An 18,678-nucleotide genomic window follows, 5' to 3' on the forward strand; every position below is an offset into this window, starting at 1 on the left:
ACTATAATGTATTTAGGATGAGTTTAAATAATTTTAATTAAGTTGATAAATAACATTTTAATATAATAGTGTTCATATACCCTAAATTAACCTTAAACACATTATAATTAAAGCTGTAAATGAACTGAACGTTCATGAATAAATTTGGTATTCGATTTGATAAGAACTTGTTTATATTCATTCAATACACACAGGATAAATTAAATAAACAAATTTAAACAACTCGTTAAACTAAACAAATAAGTCTTAAACACAATATGTATTCAGTTCGTTAACAATCGTGAACAATATTTATAAATAATATTCATGAATAATATTCGTAAACAATATTTATGAATTATATTTATTAATAAAACTCTTATCAACATGCTAAATAAATAAATAAAAAATTTTAAAATTAACAAACAAGTTTAAATTATGAAGCTCAATAATCAATCAAAACGAAAAAAGTTTCAAATAATCAAAGTGCTTCATAACATCTAAATAAATCAAGCTCAAGTCAAACTTAAATTGAAAATTAAACACATAAAAATTAAATCAAGTTAAATTTAAATAACCATTTCAAAGATTTAGTTTATTTTAGATTTGACTCGGTTATCATATTAAATAAGATTGAACAGCTCAAAATTTAACTCGATTTGTTTAGCAGCAACAACTTATATACATTCAGTAACTATTCGACAGCTTCTATACTTGTAAATTTAACTCGATTTGTTTAGCAGCAACAACTTATATACATTCAGTAACTATTCGACAACTTCTATACTTGTTATAACTATCTGATGATCGAGAGATATTTTTGAAATAAAAATTTTGAAGGAGGGCTTTTTTAATTCCTTTAAAAGAGATGCCTGATTTGTAAAATTTGAGTCACTATTTTTGCCCTTGATATATTACCAGCTCCAGAGGAACATAAATCAAACAGCAAGATGAGAAGTTTCGCATGTTATTTCTTATTTGGACAGTTATAACACAAAATCAGCATTCAAGTATGACTAAAACCACTAAATCCTGAAACTTAACATTCACATTGCACATGTCTTTTTACAGTCCTACATTTCGTGGTTTTCTTGGTGATACACTAAGCAAGCACAAAAGATGGAACAAAGCCATACAACACAGTCTACAACAGCAACAACATCCATACAGTTGTGTACAACAGCAAGCACTTCGACAACACTCCGCCAGAAAAAGCAAGTCTCAGCGAGGCTGGTGAATGATGCGGCGAGGGCCAAACTTTGGGCTCACGCACTGCACCGGCTTTTCGCGGTGCTTGTCCAGAACCGACAGAGGCCTCGCACCGTTTTTCGGAGATTTGGAGCTCAGGTTCAACATTAATGCCTTCAAGGTATCAGTCTCAAACTCTGTCCAATAACCAAATATGGAGAAATTAGAATAACCACATCAAATCTTTGAATGAAAGACACAATTTGGAAGGTGTGTGAAACTAGCAACATTGAGAATAACCACCTTTGGGGAACAGGTGCTTATCGTGCTTCTTTGTAGCTCCAGAAATAGTCTTGTCCATCTCAACATGTTCACTGAAACCGGCTCCATCCAAATCTATATCGAGCACCTCGGGAAGTTCAGTCAACCCAAAGTCGAATGAGTCCTCGCCGTCAAACATCTCTTGCTCCTGGTACTGATGGAACCAGTGATCACGGAACCATGGAGTCGTCTGCACCAACTCCCACCATTCGGGGGAGAAATCTTCAACCTGCTGAAACAGCATCGGAACAAAGAGTGGGGCATTCGGATTCAACGACGACCTTCCTACCACTCCACGAGACACAGCCATAGTACTCATATTCTATCTTTTCTGAAAGAAAGATAAAGAAGTGGAATCAGAATGTTTTATGACTAGGAACTATAAAGGTCTACATGCTTCAATTGTGAAATTCAAATTCTGCAGTCGAGATTATAGTTCTCATCTACTGATTTCAATACTTGAAAGAGTTGATCAGTGATCCCCTGCATTTTTCTTCTGTTTCTTAACAAACACCAATCAGGATTTATCAATGAAGCTGATCTGAATGATGTGAACAATTTGACAGGATTGCAAAACACATGGAATGAACAAAAGAACACTTGCACTAGTTACATGCATACTGAAAAGATGTAAATCAATCTAATAACATCAATTGACAAGAGCATCGAAATATCAGACAAACATAGCAAAGCTAACCAATGTCAAAAATATTTCAAAAATTCTGCAAATAGCTCCAGAGATCTATGGGTTCCACAAGTCAAACTACCACCAAGAAGCAAATCTCAGTATCTCACATCAGGCTACAGGTCAGAACCAAAAAGAATAGGATAAAAGAGAGGGAATCGATTGCTTTTACTATTTCCTAAAAATCTCTAGGCCAACAAAATTAAAGAACTTAGAACAATGCCCAAGTATGAAAAAGCCCTAACTTTAAGAAACGAGATTGCCAAAGTTCCAGATCTCAATTTTTTCGAGTCAAGACAAAACAAAACGACAAGATCCATAAAGATCATAAGCTAAAGTCTATCGTACAACGCAAATAATCAAATGCGCAAGTTGCTGCTCTAGGGACATCAGGTTGCCCTACAAGAAAAAAGTCAGCGATCAGTTCGGGCGCTGATCTCTTTGTAAACTAAGCAAACTCCGATGAAACTAAACGGTTCCCCTTCTTTAATACGCAGATCACTCTAGTGAAAATTCCAAGAGATTAACAGGCAAGAATCTTAAGGCATCCAGACCCAAATTGTAAATCACAAAGAAAGTAAAAGAAGAACACAAATCGGCCATGCCAAAACAAGATAACAAGCAAGATCTGCCATATAAAACTAGAAGAAAAAAAGGAAAGAGTCATCAAGATCAGATTTTGGGCAGATCCTTCACGCCAGAAGAGATCGGACTCCCAATTAGCTTATCGTAGATCAAAAACTGGATCTATCCAAACAGAAAGCATGTACTGGACTACTGATTACCTACGGAAATATCTTCGACGAACTGCAAAGGGATTTGCGACTGGGTTGGGGTTTTAAAGGAGAAGTAAAGGGGTTGGTTTTCCGTCCGAGCCATCGCTTCGGACTACTCGAGGCTGTGGCAAGGAGGAGCAGGAACCTAGGCGGCACCACCAACCACGTGGTCTGATTCTCCTGTCGCCCTAACCCATTTTCCCCAAAATTATGAACCTGAATGCTGTCGCTTGGGCTGTAGCTACTTGGTATAAACTAAGCAACACATAAGACAATTTAGGGAGGGTTAGATGGAGATTTTAATTTTTATGAATATCAATTTCTGCTTTAGGTTTTATAATTTTTACTCAAAAGTAAGTAAAAATTTGATATTTTTTTTTTACTTCTAGTTTTTTGTTTAAGGTCTAAAATTAAAAATTAATATTTATATTATTAATAAATTTATCATTTTATATAATTACTCCCTCAAAGAATCATACGACATGAGAAGCTATCGTTCTAAGTTTCTTCCCAACAAAATGGCTTATTTAAACTCGTAGTGATTTCATTTTGACAGAGCTGTTGAAATCGTCAGTCGAATCTTATCCTTATCTAATAATAAAAGTTAAATGTTAGGCACTCATAAAAGTAAAGCTTAGGGTAGTCGTTGTCATCGAAAGTTAATAATTCTGACAAAGACATTATTTCAAAAGAATCGACAGAATTTACTTGGCATGCTGCCCTTTTAGACACCCACCTGTGGCTGATGTCCACGTCGAGAGACCCGTGGAGAAGACAATTATTAGAAGGCTTTAGCCTCATGGTGTTTAAACAACAATCAAGTAAAGTTCATAAAGTGATGAGACTATGACGCCATTAATTTTAATTTAAATGACATTTTCATCCAGATGATAAAATAGGGGTATTTAAATATATTCAAAATAGATAAGGGTTGCCCCGAGACGTTGGTGCCTCATTCAGCTCTCCAAACGGTTAATCAGACGAGATTCAAATCTCAACTGTAATAAAAAAAAATTCCTCTGGTAAGAGGATAAATCTAACAAAATTGACCGCTTGAATAAATCTTCATAAATATTTTTTAATTTACTTTAATGATCGATAAAAAAAAAAACTTTCAAAATTAATCCATCATCACATTGTAAGGCAATTCTTTGGATTCTGCATTAAAAAAATGTTAACAAAATGGTGCAGCAAGGAGTGAGGGGAAAAGTGCTTATCTATTAGAACTAATTGAAAATATAAAACAAATTGCTTAATCTAATCCGGAAAAAATTTAAAAATAATTCACATTTCAATAAGCATTCGCTTGGTGAATTAATAAGGTTGTGCGCACTTGAACTAAAAAAAAAATAACATCTAATGATTTGATGCATGCATAACGAAGAGCAACTATATAATAAGTGTTTATTTCGCACTGGGAATAGGTCATCTTTGATGCTGTTTGTGTTGGTGATCTGTATAAACAAAGGAATGAAAATAAGACGAGCTTAATTTCTCGCAAAACCTAACCCTATCCTTCATGTGTTTGCAATAAAGAGATTAAAAATAGAAAATGAAACAGAGTAACGCTGAATGATCCAGGCATAGATTAATTTAAATTTGCAATGAATGGTGAACAAGAAACAACAATCCAACAAGTCTTGTGGAGAAAATAACAAAAAAAAAAAAAAATCTACCAAAAACTACAAAATGGAAAAAGTCTGCTCAGTTCAATTCCGTTCTCTTACATTTTGCAAGCTCGTAATCTTATCTTCTTCGCCAAATCATAATTCAATACTACAAAATCATCTTTCTTAGTCATCACTATCTCTTCTTTGATGTGTTTTTGAAGTTTCTAAAGTTCTAAGTTAGATTTATGAACCAAAAGCTCCCCCCTACAGTTTGTGGTTCGTGTTTATACAAGCACTACACGTTGGATAATAAACTCGTATGGGTATGCCACAAATGAAAATCATAACCAAAAATGACAAAAGAAGTAAAAGATATTAATGAAAGTAATTAACCAAGGAGTGGGATGGTTTGACCTTGAAAAGTAGAGAAAATAGGCAATGTAGGCAACAAAACAACAGTCCAGAGTTGGGCAATGTAGCATAAGATGAGGACACGACATTTGAGATGATAACCACAGCCCTAGAATGGATTGCCAGCACTGTCCAAACAAGTAAAAATTTATACACCTATCCAAAATATTTACCTAGCCAGTCTTTTATTATGTCATATATATATATCTTGCTAGTATCAGGAACAACCGCCTCCAAATGCTAGAACATGATTTAAGTGGAAAATTATTGCCTAGAAAATCATACAATATGTTTTGGCATTAAAAAAACTAATGAAATATATTTTATTAGAATTCTTTTATTTTCGGTTTAGAAACAAGAAATATACGAAAGCAATAGAAAAAGAAAAAATAATTAAATTTTCTAATTTTTAGTTCTCCCATCAACCAAACATCAAAAAGAATTATTATCTATATAATTCAACCCAACACAAGCTGTGTACTAACTATATGAGTACCTAGGCCATATAAATACTTAGTTTTACTTACTTTCAATTTATTCAACTTACCAAACGACAAGGTCACCAACTTGATATCTCATGCAGTTAGGCATCCGAAGGTAATTTCCCATGTCAAGAAGCCCTTTCCCATGTAAAATTCAACTTACCAAACGACAAGGCCACCGACTTGTTATCTCCTGCAGTTAGGCATCCGAAGGTAATTTCCCATGTCAAGAGGTCTTTTCCCATGTAAACCTAAAGAAGTTTACTAAACTAGGAGATTTACTTATTGTCCTTAAAATCTCAATATTATGTTATTTACCATAAAAGATGATTATATATAATAACTCAAGAACCAAAGCAATTTTAATTAACTTTCCAAGTAGTTTGAGCATTCAACTCAACATTTTCTTTTGTTGGGTTTTCTTCATCCATCCTCCTTGAAATTAAATAATATAAGATAATTCTTTTGGATACACCTCAAAACAACTAGAATTTTATTCTTAGAATTCTTAAGATGCAATCTAAAAAGATATCTCTTTCTAAACTTACATGGCGCATGAATAACAAGAAAAACAGACTTAGGCATACAAACTCAAATAGTGTTTCAGGAACAAGAAAATTTTAGTATTCTTGACATATCAGGTCTAGTCACTTCTTAGTCAAAAGAAATATTTACAGGTCACTAGAATGATTTGTCATAAATATCTAAGAGGCATAGTATTCATTGTTAGTAAAACTAATAAGCCAGAAGCATCATATGAACTTAGCATTTGAAAAATTAACTTTTTACCTCATAGGAAACTAGAAGAAAAAATTATAATCATATTTGACAATACTTGCATAAGAAAAGTTGCCCATACCTTATAAATCATAACTCTTCGGTGAGGATCACTGCCTGACCAAATAGCAGCAGACACCAGATAAGTGCTTAGAGTTCAGCACGTTTACAATACAGAGGGAAAGATAAGCCATCTAGTTCTGAATGTCTACTATTAGATCTGAAATATGATTCAGCATTTTCTGATCATCATTGCTAAAAAAACATGATATGCTATGCTATGCAATTAGTTGTTGATACAGTCATTAAGAAATAGGTAAAAATGAGAAATTTGGCAGGGAAGTCCAAGGCTGCTGACTGTAAAAATCCTGACCAAACTTTTTCCAAACTTCCACAAAATGTAATAATCTAATAATGAAGTGCTGCAAGAGAATAAAAACATGAATCTTCCAATATGATTAAGAAATATAATAAATGGTTAACTTTTTGCATTTTTAACACCAACTTCCTTTCCAGATAGAACTTTTTGTGACTCTGGATGATCTAGGGGATCAGAAACCAGCAACTCCTTGACTATAACCATTTCATTCGAGCTCTCCATTTCCTGCGAGGTCATTACAATGTGCAAATCATTGTCAATTTTGCAAGACACAGCTTTCCCTTCCATTGGATGGGTACAAGGACCATTTTCTGGTTCAGTCCTTGGAGTATATGATGCCTCATCTCTACCAAATGTAGAGTCATTTTTATTCTGATCCAAATAATTCTCACTGCAAACCAATTGTGAACAATGTTCTAAAGTTTCACTTTGAAGTTTCTTTTCAGAGTTTTCCCCCATGTTATTATCAGTCTCTGTGAGGGTGAATTCCCCACAGAACTGAATCTCATCAACTGTGAGGGTCGAAGATGAACACAGATCTTTGCATGTAGTTTCTAAAGTAAATGTGTCCTCAGCCCTGGCTGGGGTTGAGGCAGAACAATTGTTCTCTTCATCCAAATGCTCCTCATTGTGAACAGCTGGACTTGAACTGTCAAATGTTTCATTATGCAGCCTATCTCCATGGTCTTGTTCCACATATGTAGTAGTAGCTATGATTTTCAATTGACCAGACAATTGAAACTCATTGACTGGAAGATTTGAAAATGGATAATCTAAAATATTTCTTCCTGGACATTCACTTTCATATGCAATTGGAACCTCCAGTATAACACATGAGGAACCATCATTTTGCAGATCCAGACAGTCTTTGCCATCAGATACAGATGAATTTTCAGATTTTTCACTATTAAGCATTTCTTTCATGTCTTGTTCCACATTAGCAACAACCTCTAACATAGTGAACTCCCTAGAAGGTGAAATCTCATTTCCTGTGTGACTTGAAAATGGGCACACTGGAATGCTCCTTTTGCGGCATTTGTGGCACTTAAATCCAATTAGATTATTGATTTCTTCCAGGGCAAGGCCATAGACATCTCCATGAAACCAATCTGCACATAACAGTAAGAATTAAGCAAACAGAAAAGGTAACTTCATGTGCTAATGAAAGAAGGAAGCTTGAAGATAGTGTCTCTGGTAGTCAATCATTGAGGTATATGATCTATGATTGCCATTACTCAATTAGAACAAAGTGACATCATAATCATCATCATCATCAAGCCATATTTAATGTTTAGAACAAAGTTGAATTTTTGGAGAATTTTTTTCAGTTTTTACCAACAGAATTGAACAAAAATTGTGGAAAAGCAATGGCATATCTTTAACTATGAAGATGATAAGAAACAAGTCATGAGAAGATGGAAAGAAAATTGATAGTATATAAAGGCAAACTTACCTTTACAATTGTCACAACAGACATATATAAGTTCTGAATCGTATTCTTTCAAACATAGGCAACACACTGGTCTCTTAGAACTTCTGAACAACCTTTGCGATGGGAGCATAACATTTGCTTTTCTGAAATTCTTTGCACGTTCAACTACTGATTTCCTTGCCCATTGCAGGCCATTTAACCAGAAGGAATAATGCATAGTTGTTCTTTTTCTCTTACGAGGATTGCTAATATTGACTATTCTTGAATTAGCTTGTCTGATCACAACTAGTTTTTGTTTCTTTTTCAACTTAGGCTTCTTTTTAGTTTTTACCAAGACACGTCTTCTTTTCTTTGGCAACACCTTTGAATCACTACCAGAACCCTTTTCCTTCTCACGTGACACTATTTTCCTCTTCTTAACATTAGCCTTCATGGATTTTTTATCCTTACATCTATAGCAAATGTATTCCACAGGTATAGCACCTTTGGACACTCTGACATGCTTTTTGTGAAAATAACCTGCAAGATGGTACTTCATATTTAGTTTTCATGAAAGGATTTGAAAGACTCGTCTGCTATCAATGCACAACAAAAAAACTTATTAAATAGTGTAGTCAATTACTTTCGCATAACTTTCACATAACTTATATTTCAGATCTTAACCATATAAACTTATGTGGTTAAGATCTGAAATATAAACACGTGAAAACATATACATAACCCGTGTATTGCATTAACTTTAGATAATATGGAAATATCATGTCCAAAGTTAAACGATGAAACAGTACAGGAATAATAAGTTGGCAAAAAGAAAATACGTATAAGTGTATAGTAGTGCATACCATCACACAACTGGCACTTTATGGCTTCCCTGTGAAATATGCAAAAAAAAAAAACACAAATTATAACATAAGCAACCAAAAAAATAAAATGAAAATAAGCAATAAAAAAAGAGCAAAAACAAATGGTTCTTCAAACAAATTTAGAGTATATAAATCTTCTGGTACACTGAACACAGTAAACCGTAGTAGAAACAAAATTTGAATGTAAAATAGGTATCCAGTTGTTTATACTTTAGATATAATTTGCTCCATTTCACTAATACACTAGAGTGATCCAGCAATATCACCAATCTTATGTTTCCTCAGTATTTTACAATTGATATTAAAGCTTACCCTCAGTTCATAACCTCCAATTTGTACATTATCTTATACAATCTATGTTGAAAGCAACTAGCGTGAGCAAGAATAATGTTCAATATCTTCTTCAACGTTATTACACTCTTAGAAGAGACTTTGTTGCTTTGGGTTACAATATTAAAATATTTCAGTTTACTGACTCAAACACTAAATGTTTTCTTGAGATGTTGTCGCTATATAGTTAATCACTTAATGTTACATAAACCAAAGTTTGCTAACTCATGGAACCTTCTACTTCTCTTAGTCAACTCTTATAGACAGCTCAGCAGATGGCATTTCTTTACAGGATTCTGCAACAACGGGTGGCATCCTAGATATACTAATGTCTTCGTAAGTAATAACTGTCAACTGGAAGGCACACAAATGACAAGTTATTCAGTGCTGTACAAGCAAAAGCTAACCCACCAACCAATTAACTAAAAATTCCTGACCCAAGAATGATAATAGTGTCCCATACTCCATAGTAAGTCTGGTGTTTTGTTCGAATAATACATAATATAGAGCTTCCTTTCTGACTGATCTGAAACCAAGTTTCAATTTCATATCCAGACTCCTTCAGGCATGATAAAATGATTATCAATACTGTCCTCCAGCATGTCTTGCTTGGCTATCCTAAACCACAAAGGAGAGATCGTATAGTAACTTTTCTTTAAAAATGAAATATCATGCCTCCTCCACGTTAGTCTGACAGAGTTATACTAATCCAATGCTCCTTGTTTGATTCAAACTTTGCTTTGTTACCAAGTTCATTAAAAACTAAGATCCATACATGGTACCCTCTCTCCTAATACAGTACCTTCTGTCCTAATAAATGGAACCTGACCTAGTAATCGGCTTCACTGAAGAAAAGTGTAAATGGAAAAAAAAACTAACAATATGCATGAGACATAACTAACAAGTAAACCCTCATAACATCGGTTTAATGATTTGAAAATACAACTGATTTTTAAGTCAAACACAGGTCCCGAAAACTGTAATAGAATTTTGTTGATTGCTTTCTAGGAATGAGTATGATTTCCTTGCCCATATTGATACATAGTCCAATTAAAATTAGAATCCTTTATGTTTCAATTTCAAATGTTGGTCCTATTCTACAGGCAATTTCCATAAATTGAATAGTCTCGATCTTTGAAATTCCCATGGCTCTAGTACATTAGCTAATAGCAATTTGTAAACAGTAAAATTCAGGAGAGTTGAAAGAAACTCCATCATCACTAAGGTCTTAAGGAACCTCATGCAGGATTCAACTTTCAAGATGATAAAACATTTTAGATAGAGAGAATCACATGTCAAAGTTATGTCGATTCCATCATATAAACAGTATATTTTGATATCATTTTTTTTATTTCATCACAAATAAACAAGCATTTTGTGGTTGGATAAAAATTTTCAGGCACTGTTTTATTTTATAATAATTTCTTTAAGATTAAAATAAACTCACTATGTGCCTTTTAGCAAAGATGATGTTCAGAAATTACCTCATGGATGGAACTATAAGCTCAATCACTCATTTCATTACAAACAACTCTAAAAATTAGTACCACACAGCAAGTATGCATAATTGAGTCTTTCAGCAAAATGTAAAAATTGAATAGGGAGGTAAAACTTTGAATACTTGATAGCAAACAACACATTGGGATCTGACTCCCACCTTATTCGCTTATGAGTGCAAAGAAACAAACACACACACACACTAGTGAATACTTACTTTGCTGTATAATGTTGTAAAATAAACTTTCAACTCAGAAAGTTGAAAATCAACTTCATAAATAATTAACTAGCAGAAGTTACAACTAGTGCAGCAAAATGGCCAAGAATGCATACCTCATTATCACATTTTTGTTACAATAACCACAGATCTTTCCCTCTAATATTTCTGCTCTGGAGAGTAGGTAGGAAAGATTCCCTGATCTTTCTAATCTCTTTGCACTGAAATCTCCTACTTTAACTGAAGGCAACTTAGCACCTGTTTTTTTCATTGATCGGGCTAATTTCTTCAATTCAAAATCCTTAATAAGATACAGGGGAACATGGTTCTCACTCAGCCAAAATTTTTTCCTTTCACTAGAGGGATCTTTATGAAGGATCCCATTTCTGGTAACAGTAGGAGGTAAGTTCTCTCTTTTACCAAAATCAAGTAGATATTTAACATTGGTGACATCCATAGCCTTTCTACGAATTATAACCTTCTTGAACAATCTTGCTAAACTCTTGGATTCTTTAGCCAATTGAGGAAATGGTGGACTCTTCAAAAGTTCCAACCACCTAATATTTGAATCGAGTTCCTTGATCTGAAAGAAGTTGAAGCCAATAAGATAATTGTAAAATACAAACTAATGATTGGAAAAAACTATTTATAATTACTGGCATTCAAACTGTAACTATTACCAGAAAAGTCAGATGAGCAACTGTTTTTGACATCTCAACTGCAGCTCGCCATACAACGAATTTGCTTCTCCTAGCAAACTCTGATCCATCGGGATAAAAAACATGTGATATCTTTTTGCATCCACCTGACAAAATGCAATTAACATGACGATATCAATTCTCAGTCCAACTATCAAAACAGGCTTCCAAGTATACGAACACCTAAGGACAAGTTAACCTTGCCGACCACCCTTGGAAGTCAGTGATTGTGGCAATATTTTCCAATGGAACACTTGGCGGGAAAGTCGCCCACCACGCCACCAACATATATGTGAGGGGGTATATGACGGGGCATCAGCTTGGGAGATAGTTAACTCAGCGCCTGAGTTAGCTTTTTTCCCATGCTTTCTACTACCACCAGTATTTGATGGTACGTCCATTGAACCCATGAAGATGTGAGATGATGAACCCAATGTATGAGCAGAATCAACTGGTTTTGTCCAATCTGATAACATTGCAACACGCCGCAGATTTGATTCTAACTGCAAATCATAGCTGATATAACTATTTCTCAAGTAAGAATAATAAAGGAAAATAACAGATTATTAGAACCATCTTAAGGAGGTTGGCAGTAATAGTATACATCTCAATCATTACTTACTATGAGGAGCATATGTCTCAGTGATACCACATTAGATGTCTCCATAACCGCCTTGCGCCAAGACCTACTGTACTGCGGGTTCTCCCACATACCAGATAATAGGCCATTCAAACGAAATTCTATTGACAAAATATCATCAATGGCAGAGCAAATGTGACTTTTCTTTTCATTATGAAGATGTACAGTATGTTCTTTTGAAATCACAAGATGCCTGTCATTAACCACAAATACACAATCATTATTGGTAGATGTTTTGCAAGAATGGCACCAACCACACTTCTCCTTTTGAACATCAGACAGTTTGAGGAAATTATAATAACTATATGTTAGATATCTTTTTGAAATTGCCTTTAGCTGCAGCAACACAAGGTCATCTTCCGATTTTTTAATTTCCTTATTGTTGCTCTCAGTTGATTTACATGACAAATCTTTAGCAACTGATGAAGCTACTCGTCCAAAAATATAATAGTTAATATAGCCACCAGGATCAGACTCCAGCTGGCACGGCCCAGCTTTCCTTTGCTCAGTTACGAAGGAATAAATATTTTGATCACCAATTGAAAGACACCTTCTATTCTCAACATTCATAACTGCAGATTTAACACGTAAAGCTTCATTTATAGTATAATTGGGATCCAAAGAACAATCAGCAATCGCCTGCTGAGTAAACTGAGAATGGTTCGCCATATAAATCAACTGTTCTTCAGCTTGTGAGGATGTGAAAGGATGTGATGAACCAATTACATGATCTAAGCTTAACAAATGTGTCTGGCTCAAATCTGATATGGTTGTGTTATTCAGTCCACTATGGTCAGTAGAACAATTATCCTTTGAATTCTTTTCAACATTATTGGTATTGGCAACATTCTGAAATGAAGATGATAAGTCCTTGGAGGGCAATTCAGTATCCAAAGACATGTTCCTTTTGCTCGTTCCACTGCACAACCGGCTAACTGAATCACAGGAATCAAGAGAATTTCCCCAGTGTGCAGATATTGCATTTAATATTATAGAATAAGAATGATATGATTTCAAAACCCTGATAACACTGTCTAGATCATCCTTATTGTAAAACACAGATGAAGAAACATAGTCACATGAATCAGTTCTGCAGATCCACCAGAGAAAAAATTTAGGGTTGTTGATCATTAATAATTTGATTGTACATAAGAGCTATTGTAGGTAGATAAGATTTCTCAAAAAACACTGTCCGCGAATTTTAGAGAGAGAGAGAATTAAAGTAACTGCAAAAAGACAAACAATTACAAAAGTATTGTCACTCTGTAGCTAATATGGTGTCAAAAAGAATATATCCACTATTCCCATATGCTTTTTGTACTAGGCACTAAAATGATGTGTTTGCAATCCACTTTAGTTTCAAAGAATAGCATAGCCAAAAATTGATAATGCGTTGGGCACAATATATATATATATATATATAGGTAAAGCCATCCATAATGCCAATATGCAAGTATAACCTAATTAATATCATGTGCTTAACTAAGGACCAAGAATCATGTTAAGACTATTAGAATTTCTATGTTAGGCATATTTATGCCAAAAAGGTCTTCACCTAAGCAGTGGGCAGAAAAGTAACTCTTAAAATTAGGTATGCTAGTGCATGATATTGCAATATTTATTTATCAGCACTACAGAAGCATCTGAATGTTATACGAGGAAAGACACCAAAAGTTATAAGTAATGAAAACAATAATAAGGTGATGATATTTATAATTCTACTAATGAAGCATGATATATTAAGTATTAACATATTAAAACACTTCTTCAAATTGATTACATGCATGTATTTTGAACATGACAGCATGTCTTTTGTACTAATTGGAATTTTTCATAACATTGCGCAAATCCTTGAAGCAAACGTGGATATAGTTTAACATAGTTATACACTATGAAAAATGAGGCAAATCTAGCTTATATGTGTTTCTCTGCTAATGAGAGATATGAAGTACCTCAAACAAGGAACTCGGGACTTAATCTTAGAAAAAGTAGTAAATAATTCATAAAAGTTAGGTGATGGTAGCGTGACTTGTCTGATCAAAATTGAGACAATCTAAGACAACCAAAAGAATTTAATAGATTTCTCAGTATATTTAGATACTGGTGGAAATCATCTAAAATCAAATCATTGAAGCAACTAACAACGTGGTGCTTTGACCTTTCCAGATTAAGTTTGTACATCAGCTTTGATCAGGTGGGTTGTGTGATTATCATAATTGATCTTGACCACGCAAAGTTTCATCATTCAGACCAAGGAAAGTGATAAAGGTATGATTATCAAAATTGATTCAACCAAGTAAAGTTTCATCATCTGGGACTCAGGAACGGAACAGATTGTGATATGATTATTATTATTGATTTTACCAATAAATTTGATCAGCTTGCACCAAGGAATGTAACAAGTGTTAAATTATTGAGTCAACAAAATTATCAATGTGCAATTTTAGTAATACTTTTATCATCTGTGTGAAATCCTTTTTGTAAAGAACTGAAATATATTTGTGCATAAAATTATTTGTTTCCACAAAAATCAGAAAGATCTTTCAGCATTACAAAAAAATTGTTACATGCCTATATTATGTTTTCGTGTTTCTAAATGATTTCTACAGGTTTTAATTATATTATCTTCTGATTGATTGCATCCCAAACAATTTGACACAACTTATTTTGTTATCCCGAAACAAGCCTCCACAAAACCTCTGATACATGGACTCTTCGTCCATTACATACCTATGTCATATACAGACACTCCTTCATTGACATTCCACATGGACACTCAATGTCCTCATTGATCAAGCATAGAAAACTATGGAAATAGTCATGTCGGACACTTGAACCTACATTCATGTTAAACACTAGTATCTAAGTCTGAGTAATATAGCACAAAACAATCTTGAGAAAAAGTAATCCTGGTTCTTTTACTACATTCAAGGAGAATTAATTTATTCAATATTAGATTAATAAGAATTAAACTAAAAACTAAGGTTGGGAAATAGACAAGCATAGCAAGGATCATAATTAGTACCACATGTATGGTATGAATGCATTATAAAACAGTTTAAGGAAAGAATAAAGAGGACAAATAAGTAAAAAAAGTGCATCTGGAAAAATATTTGAACTTGTATAAACATACACCAATAGATAGCCACAGCAGCTAAAATATACACGCCCATGCGGATCAGTACTCAAAACTTCAGCTCCTTGGGAAGACTTTGACAACTTTGTTAATCCATCATGTTTTTCCAACAAGCACTCAGGACAGTACCAATCACCTTCGGGCAAAAGATCTTTAACAACTCCAACACATCTAGAATGAAATGCAGCAGGACAGCCATCACAGCATATCAAGCTACCATCCATACCACAGAGGCAACATTCATCACTATTTCCATCAGCAGTCTCTTCAGTCACCTCCGGAGCCAAAGGTCCATCTGCACTAGTTATAGTCAAGTCATTCCTACTCCTATCAATGTTGTTATGGACATTTGAAGTAACTGCACACTCATTCATCCTAATGTCAAGTTCTGATCTCATGCCTTCAGCTTCCACGACACTATCACACAAAAAGTGAAGCATCTCAAGCTTTGTAGTAGCTTCCAGGGTGTAATATTCTGCAGTCGAGACATTTGAATGTGCCATTTTGGCTGAAGATTTAATTTTTGAACCATGAATCAGTAAATAACCAGCAAGATATACAGGCCAAGTAACTAAGTCCAAAAGGTCCCAATTAAGACTCCTGTAAAAAAAACAGAAGTTACAAAAACAAAAAATAATTCACTTACACATTTGAATTATTTGTACAAGTTTTAAGTGAATTTATAAAATGTACCTTAGGCAATCAGCAGCCAGCTGAGATCCTTCTTCAGAAAGTAACTCCAAATGTTGCTTCAAGGTTTGTAAGATTGAAAAATGTATGTGGTCAATCAAAGGATTGGCAAAGTTGCACCGTAAACTTGACACAAACATTTCTAGGCTGAATGGGCTCAAGAATAATACCCTGCTGAAGGACCTCAAAAAAGTGTAAATGGAAAACAAGTCGATAACAGGCAGTCCGTGGAAATCCAAATCACTAGAAGATGGTGGCAATTCAGGCTTGGAATCCTCAGGGGCATTGTCAAAATCATTCTCGTTGCAATTTTGAAATCTTGATTCACTCTTCGACATGTAGCTATGAGAAGGATATGGTTGAGATACTGCTGTAGCAACCACTCTGCGAGCACTCCTTCTTAAAGGTACATCTTGTGGACAGTAAACTTTTCCAGATAGTCTTCGCCTCTTTTTAGTGTCATTTTGTTTGGTTTCCAGATTTTCATGGTCGCACCCCTGAGTTTGAGTAGAAACATCATAAATTTCACAATTTTCGAACTCATATACCTCAACTTCTGTAACTTCATCTCCTTTTCCCACAGAATTCTCTTTGGCGTGCTCTGAAAATCTCCCGACTCCTAAGCCATACTCCTCAGCACGACCAATATCAGCCTTCAGATTCATTATTATGGGAGTCCCTGCAAATCTCTCAGAGCATCCATTACTACTAATTCCCTCCATTACACCATCACCGTTCCTGAAAATTTCTTCAGTAGTTTTTGGGAAACAATTTTCCATCAACGGAGAGCAGCTACGATTGCATTCTGAATTAATATATTCTTCTCCAATCCCCGCCAAAATCCCATTCGGTTCATCCAATTTCCCATCTTCCCCAATAAAACCAGAATCCACAACTCTGCCGCTCCCAAGATCAACGTCCTCACAAGCAGCGAACTCCATCTCGCTCGGCCTATGCTTCTTCGGCGGCCTTCCCTTGCCCCTCCAAACCTGAAACTCCGGCGGGGACGCATCCTCGCCCATTTCCATCAGCATCGAAGCGATCTCCTGGAATTCCAACTCCTCGGAGTCTCCGTCCTCGTACAGCACTCTGAAATAGCCCGCATCCGGATCATACGATTCCACAAAGCCGGAGAAGGTCCCAAACCCAGGAAATCTCTTCTTCACGGCCCTCCCCACCAGTTCCATCACGCTTGAACTAGGGTTTTCCGATCCGCCTTCACAATCCCCTCCGAGCAAACACAGCAGAAGCAAACGAAGCCGCGGTTCGTCGGAAGTGGAAGCGGAAGGAGGAGGCAGCGAAGGAAGAAGGGACTTCCAGCTCCGACGGATCGTCCGCCTCCTCCGGTCGATTTGGGGGAAAAGCTGGGAGGGAACAGAACTGGCAAAAACAAAAATCGAAAGGTAAATATCCCATTTCGACAGACGAATTGGACGATGCCGATGCGATCCGCGACAAACGAACGGACAGGATGGATCGTGGATGGTAACGTCGGAGATACTCGAGTCCTCTTTGCTCAGTTTACTAAATTGAGTCAAGTTGTTGTCCGCTATTTATTTGAAATACAATTTCTTCTGCAATTTCACAAAGGGCGCGCGTAGAGATTTAAGGGGGTGTTTGATTCTTTCCTAGAAATAGAAATTGGAATAGGAATCATTATATTATGAAATGGGAATGGGAATGGGAATGGGAATGAGCATGGATATCACTCTTAAAAGTAATGTTTGGTTAATTGCATATCTTCTATCGGAATAAATTAAAAAAAAAATTTTTACCCTTAAAGGAAAATAAGAGAAAAAATTAGATGTGAGAGAAAGATAAATGTGAGAGAAAAATATGATGAAAGAAAAAGTACGATGAAAGAGAAAATATGATGAGAAATAATGAAGAGAGAAAAAGTATGACGAAAGAAAATGAGAAAAGATAGTTGATAGGAGAGAGCATGATGAGAGAGAAAATATGATGTGAGAGAAAGTATGATGGAAAAGGATGAAGAGAGAGAAAATGTAATGAGAGAAAATAAGGAGAGAAAGTGTGATGAGAGAGATTGAGGAGAGAGAAAGTATGGTGACAGATAAAGTATGATGAGAGAGAAAGTGCGATGAGAAAAAAAGATAACAGTGAGTGTGATGGAAGAGATTGAGGAGAGAGAAAATATGATGAGAGAAAAAATGTGTTGAGTAAAAAAAGGAGAGAGTGTGACAAGAGAGATTGAGGAAAGAGAAAGTATGAGAAAAAAAAAAAGAGAAAATAGAGTGTGATGGGAGAGATTGAGGAGAGAGAAAGTATGATGAGAAAAAAAAAAAGGAGGAGAGTGCGATGGAAGAGATTGAGAAAAGATAAAGTATGATGAGAGAGAGTGTAATAAGAAAAAAAATAAAAGAGAGTGTGCTGGGAGAGATTAAGGAGAGAGAAAGTGTGTGATAAAATGATGAGAGAGAACAAGAAGAGAGAAGTGATATGGAAGAAAAATAAATAAATATATTTTGATATTTGATATTAAGAGAAAAAATTTTAGTTTTAGATCAAGGGTATTTTTGGAATAAGGAAATATTTTGATTGATGAA

General features: G+C 35.0%; 2 protein-coding genes across 2 annotated transcripts; both read right to left on the reverse strand.

Moving 5' to 3' along the window:
* Nucleotides 1-1,005: 1,005 nt before the first annotated feature.
* On the reverse strand, nucleotides 1,006-17,487 carry LOC122040553 (DDT domain-containing protein PTM-like). Its single transcript, XM_042599907.1, has 12 exons — nucleotides 16,115-17,487; nucleotides 15,419-16,021; nucleotides 12,268-13,375; nucleotides 11,845-12,148; nucleotides 11,628-11,752; nucleotides 11,064-11,530; nucleotides 8,883-8,911; nucleotides 8,062-8,559; nucleotides 6,312-7,717; nucleotides 2,959-4,403; nucleotides 1,471-1,819; nucleotides 1,006-1,364 (listed from the first exon to the last, which is right to left on the reverse strand). Exons 1-9 carry the CDS (start codon nucleotides 17,296-17,298, stop codon nucleotides 6,708-6,710), a joined length of 5,328 nt encoding a protein of 1,775 aa, XP_042455841.1. The 5' UTR covers nucleotides 17,299-17,487; the 3' UTR covers nucleotides 1,006-1,364; nucleotides 1,471-1,819; nucleotides 2,959-4,403; nucleotides 6,312-6,707.
* On the reverse strand, nucleotides 1,201-1,798 carry LOC122040387 (protein EARLY RESPONSIVE TO DEHYDRATION 15-like). Its single transcript, XM_042599702.1, has 2 exons — nucleotides 1,471-1,798; nucleotides 1,201-1,364 (listed from the first exon to the last, which is right to left on the reverse strand). Exons 1-2 carry the CDS (start codon nucleotides 1,796-1,798, stop codon nucleotides 1,201-1,203), a joined length of 492 nt encoding a protein of 163 aa, XP_042455636.1.
* Nucleotides 17,488-18,678: the final 1,191 nt, after the last annotated feature.

This window comes from Zingiber officinale, chromosome 2A, assembly GCF_018446385.1.
Source record: "Zingiber officinale cultivar Zhangliang chromosome 2A, Zo_v1.1, whole genome shotgun sequence".
NCBI classification, from domain to species: Eukaryota; Viridiplantae; Streptophyta; class Magnoliopsida; order Zingiberales; family Zingiberaceae; genus Zingiber; species Zingiber officinale.

What these genes read in the sequence shown, in the direction of transcription:
- LOC122040387 (XM_042599702.1), bottom strand. Translation starts at nt 1,798, where the DNA reads ATGGCTGTGTCTCGTGGAGTGGTAGGAAGGTCGTCGTTGAATCCGAAT. An exon ending in TAAGCACCTGTTCCCCAAAG is followed by an intron (nt 1,365 to 1,470) that starts GTGGTTATTCTC and finishes GTTATTGGACAG; the next exon opens with AGTTTGAGACTGATACCTTG.
- LOC122040553 (XM_042599907.1), bottom strand. Translation starts at nt 17,298, where the DNA reads ATGGAACTGGTGGGGAGGGCCGTGAAGAAGAGATTTCCTGGGTTTGGG. An exon ending in TGCTGTGGCTATCTATTGGT is followed by an intron (nt 13,376 to 15,418) that starts GTATGTTTATAC and finishes GTGGATCTGCAG; the next exon opens with AACTGATTCATGTGACTATG. An exon ending in TTCCAAGGGTGGTCGGCAAG is followed by an intron (nt 11,753 to 11,844) that starts GTTAACTTGTCC and finishes GCATTTTGTCAG; the next exon opens with GTGGATGCAAAAAGATATCA.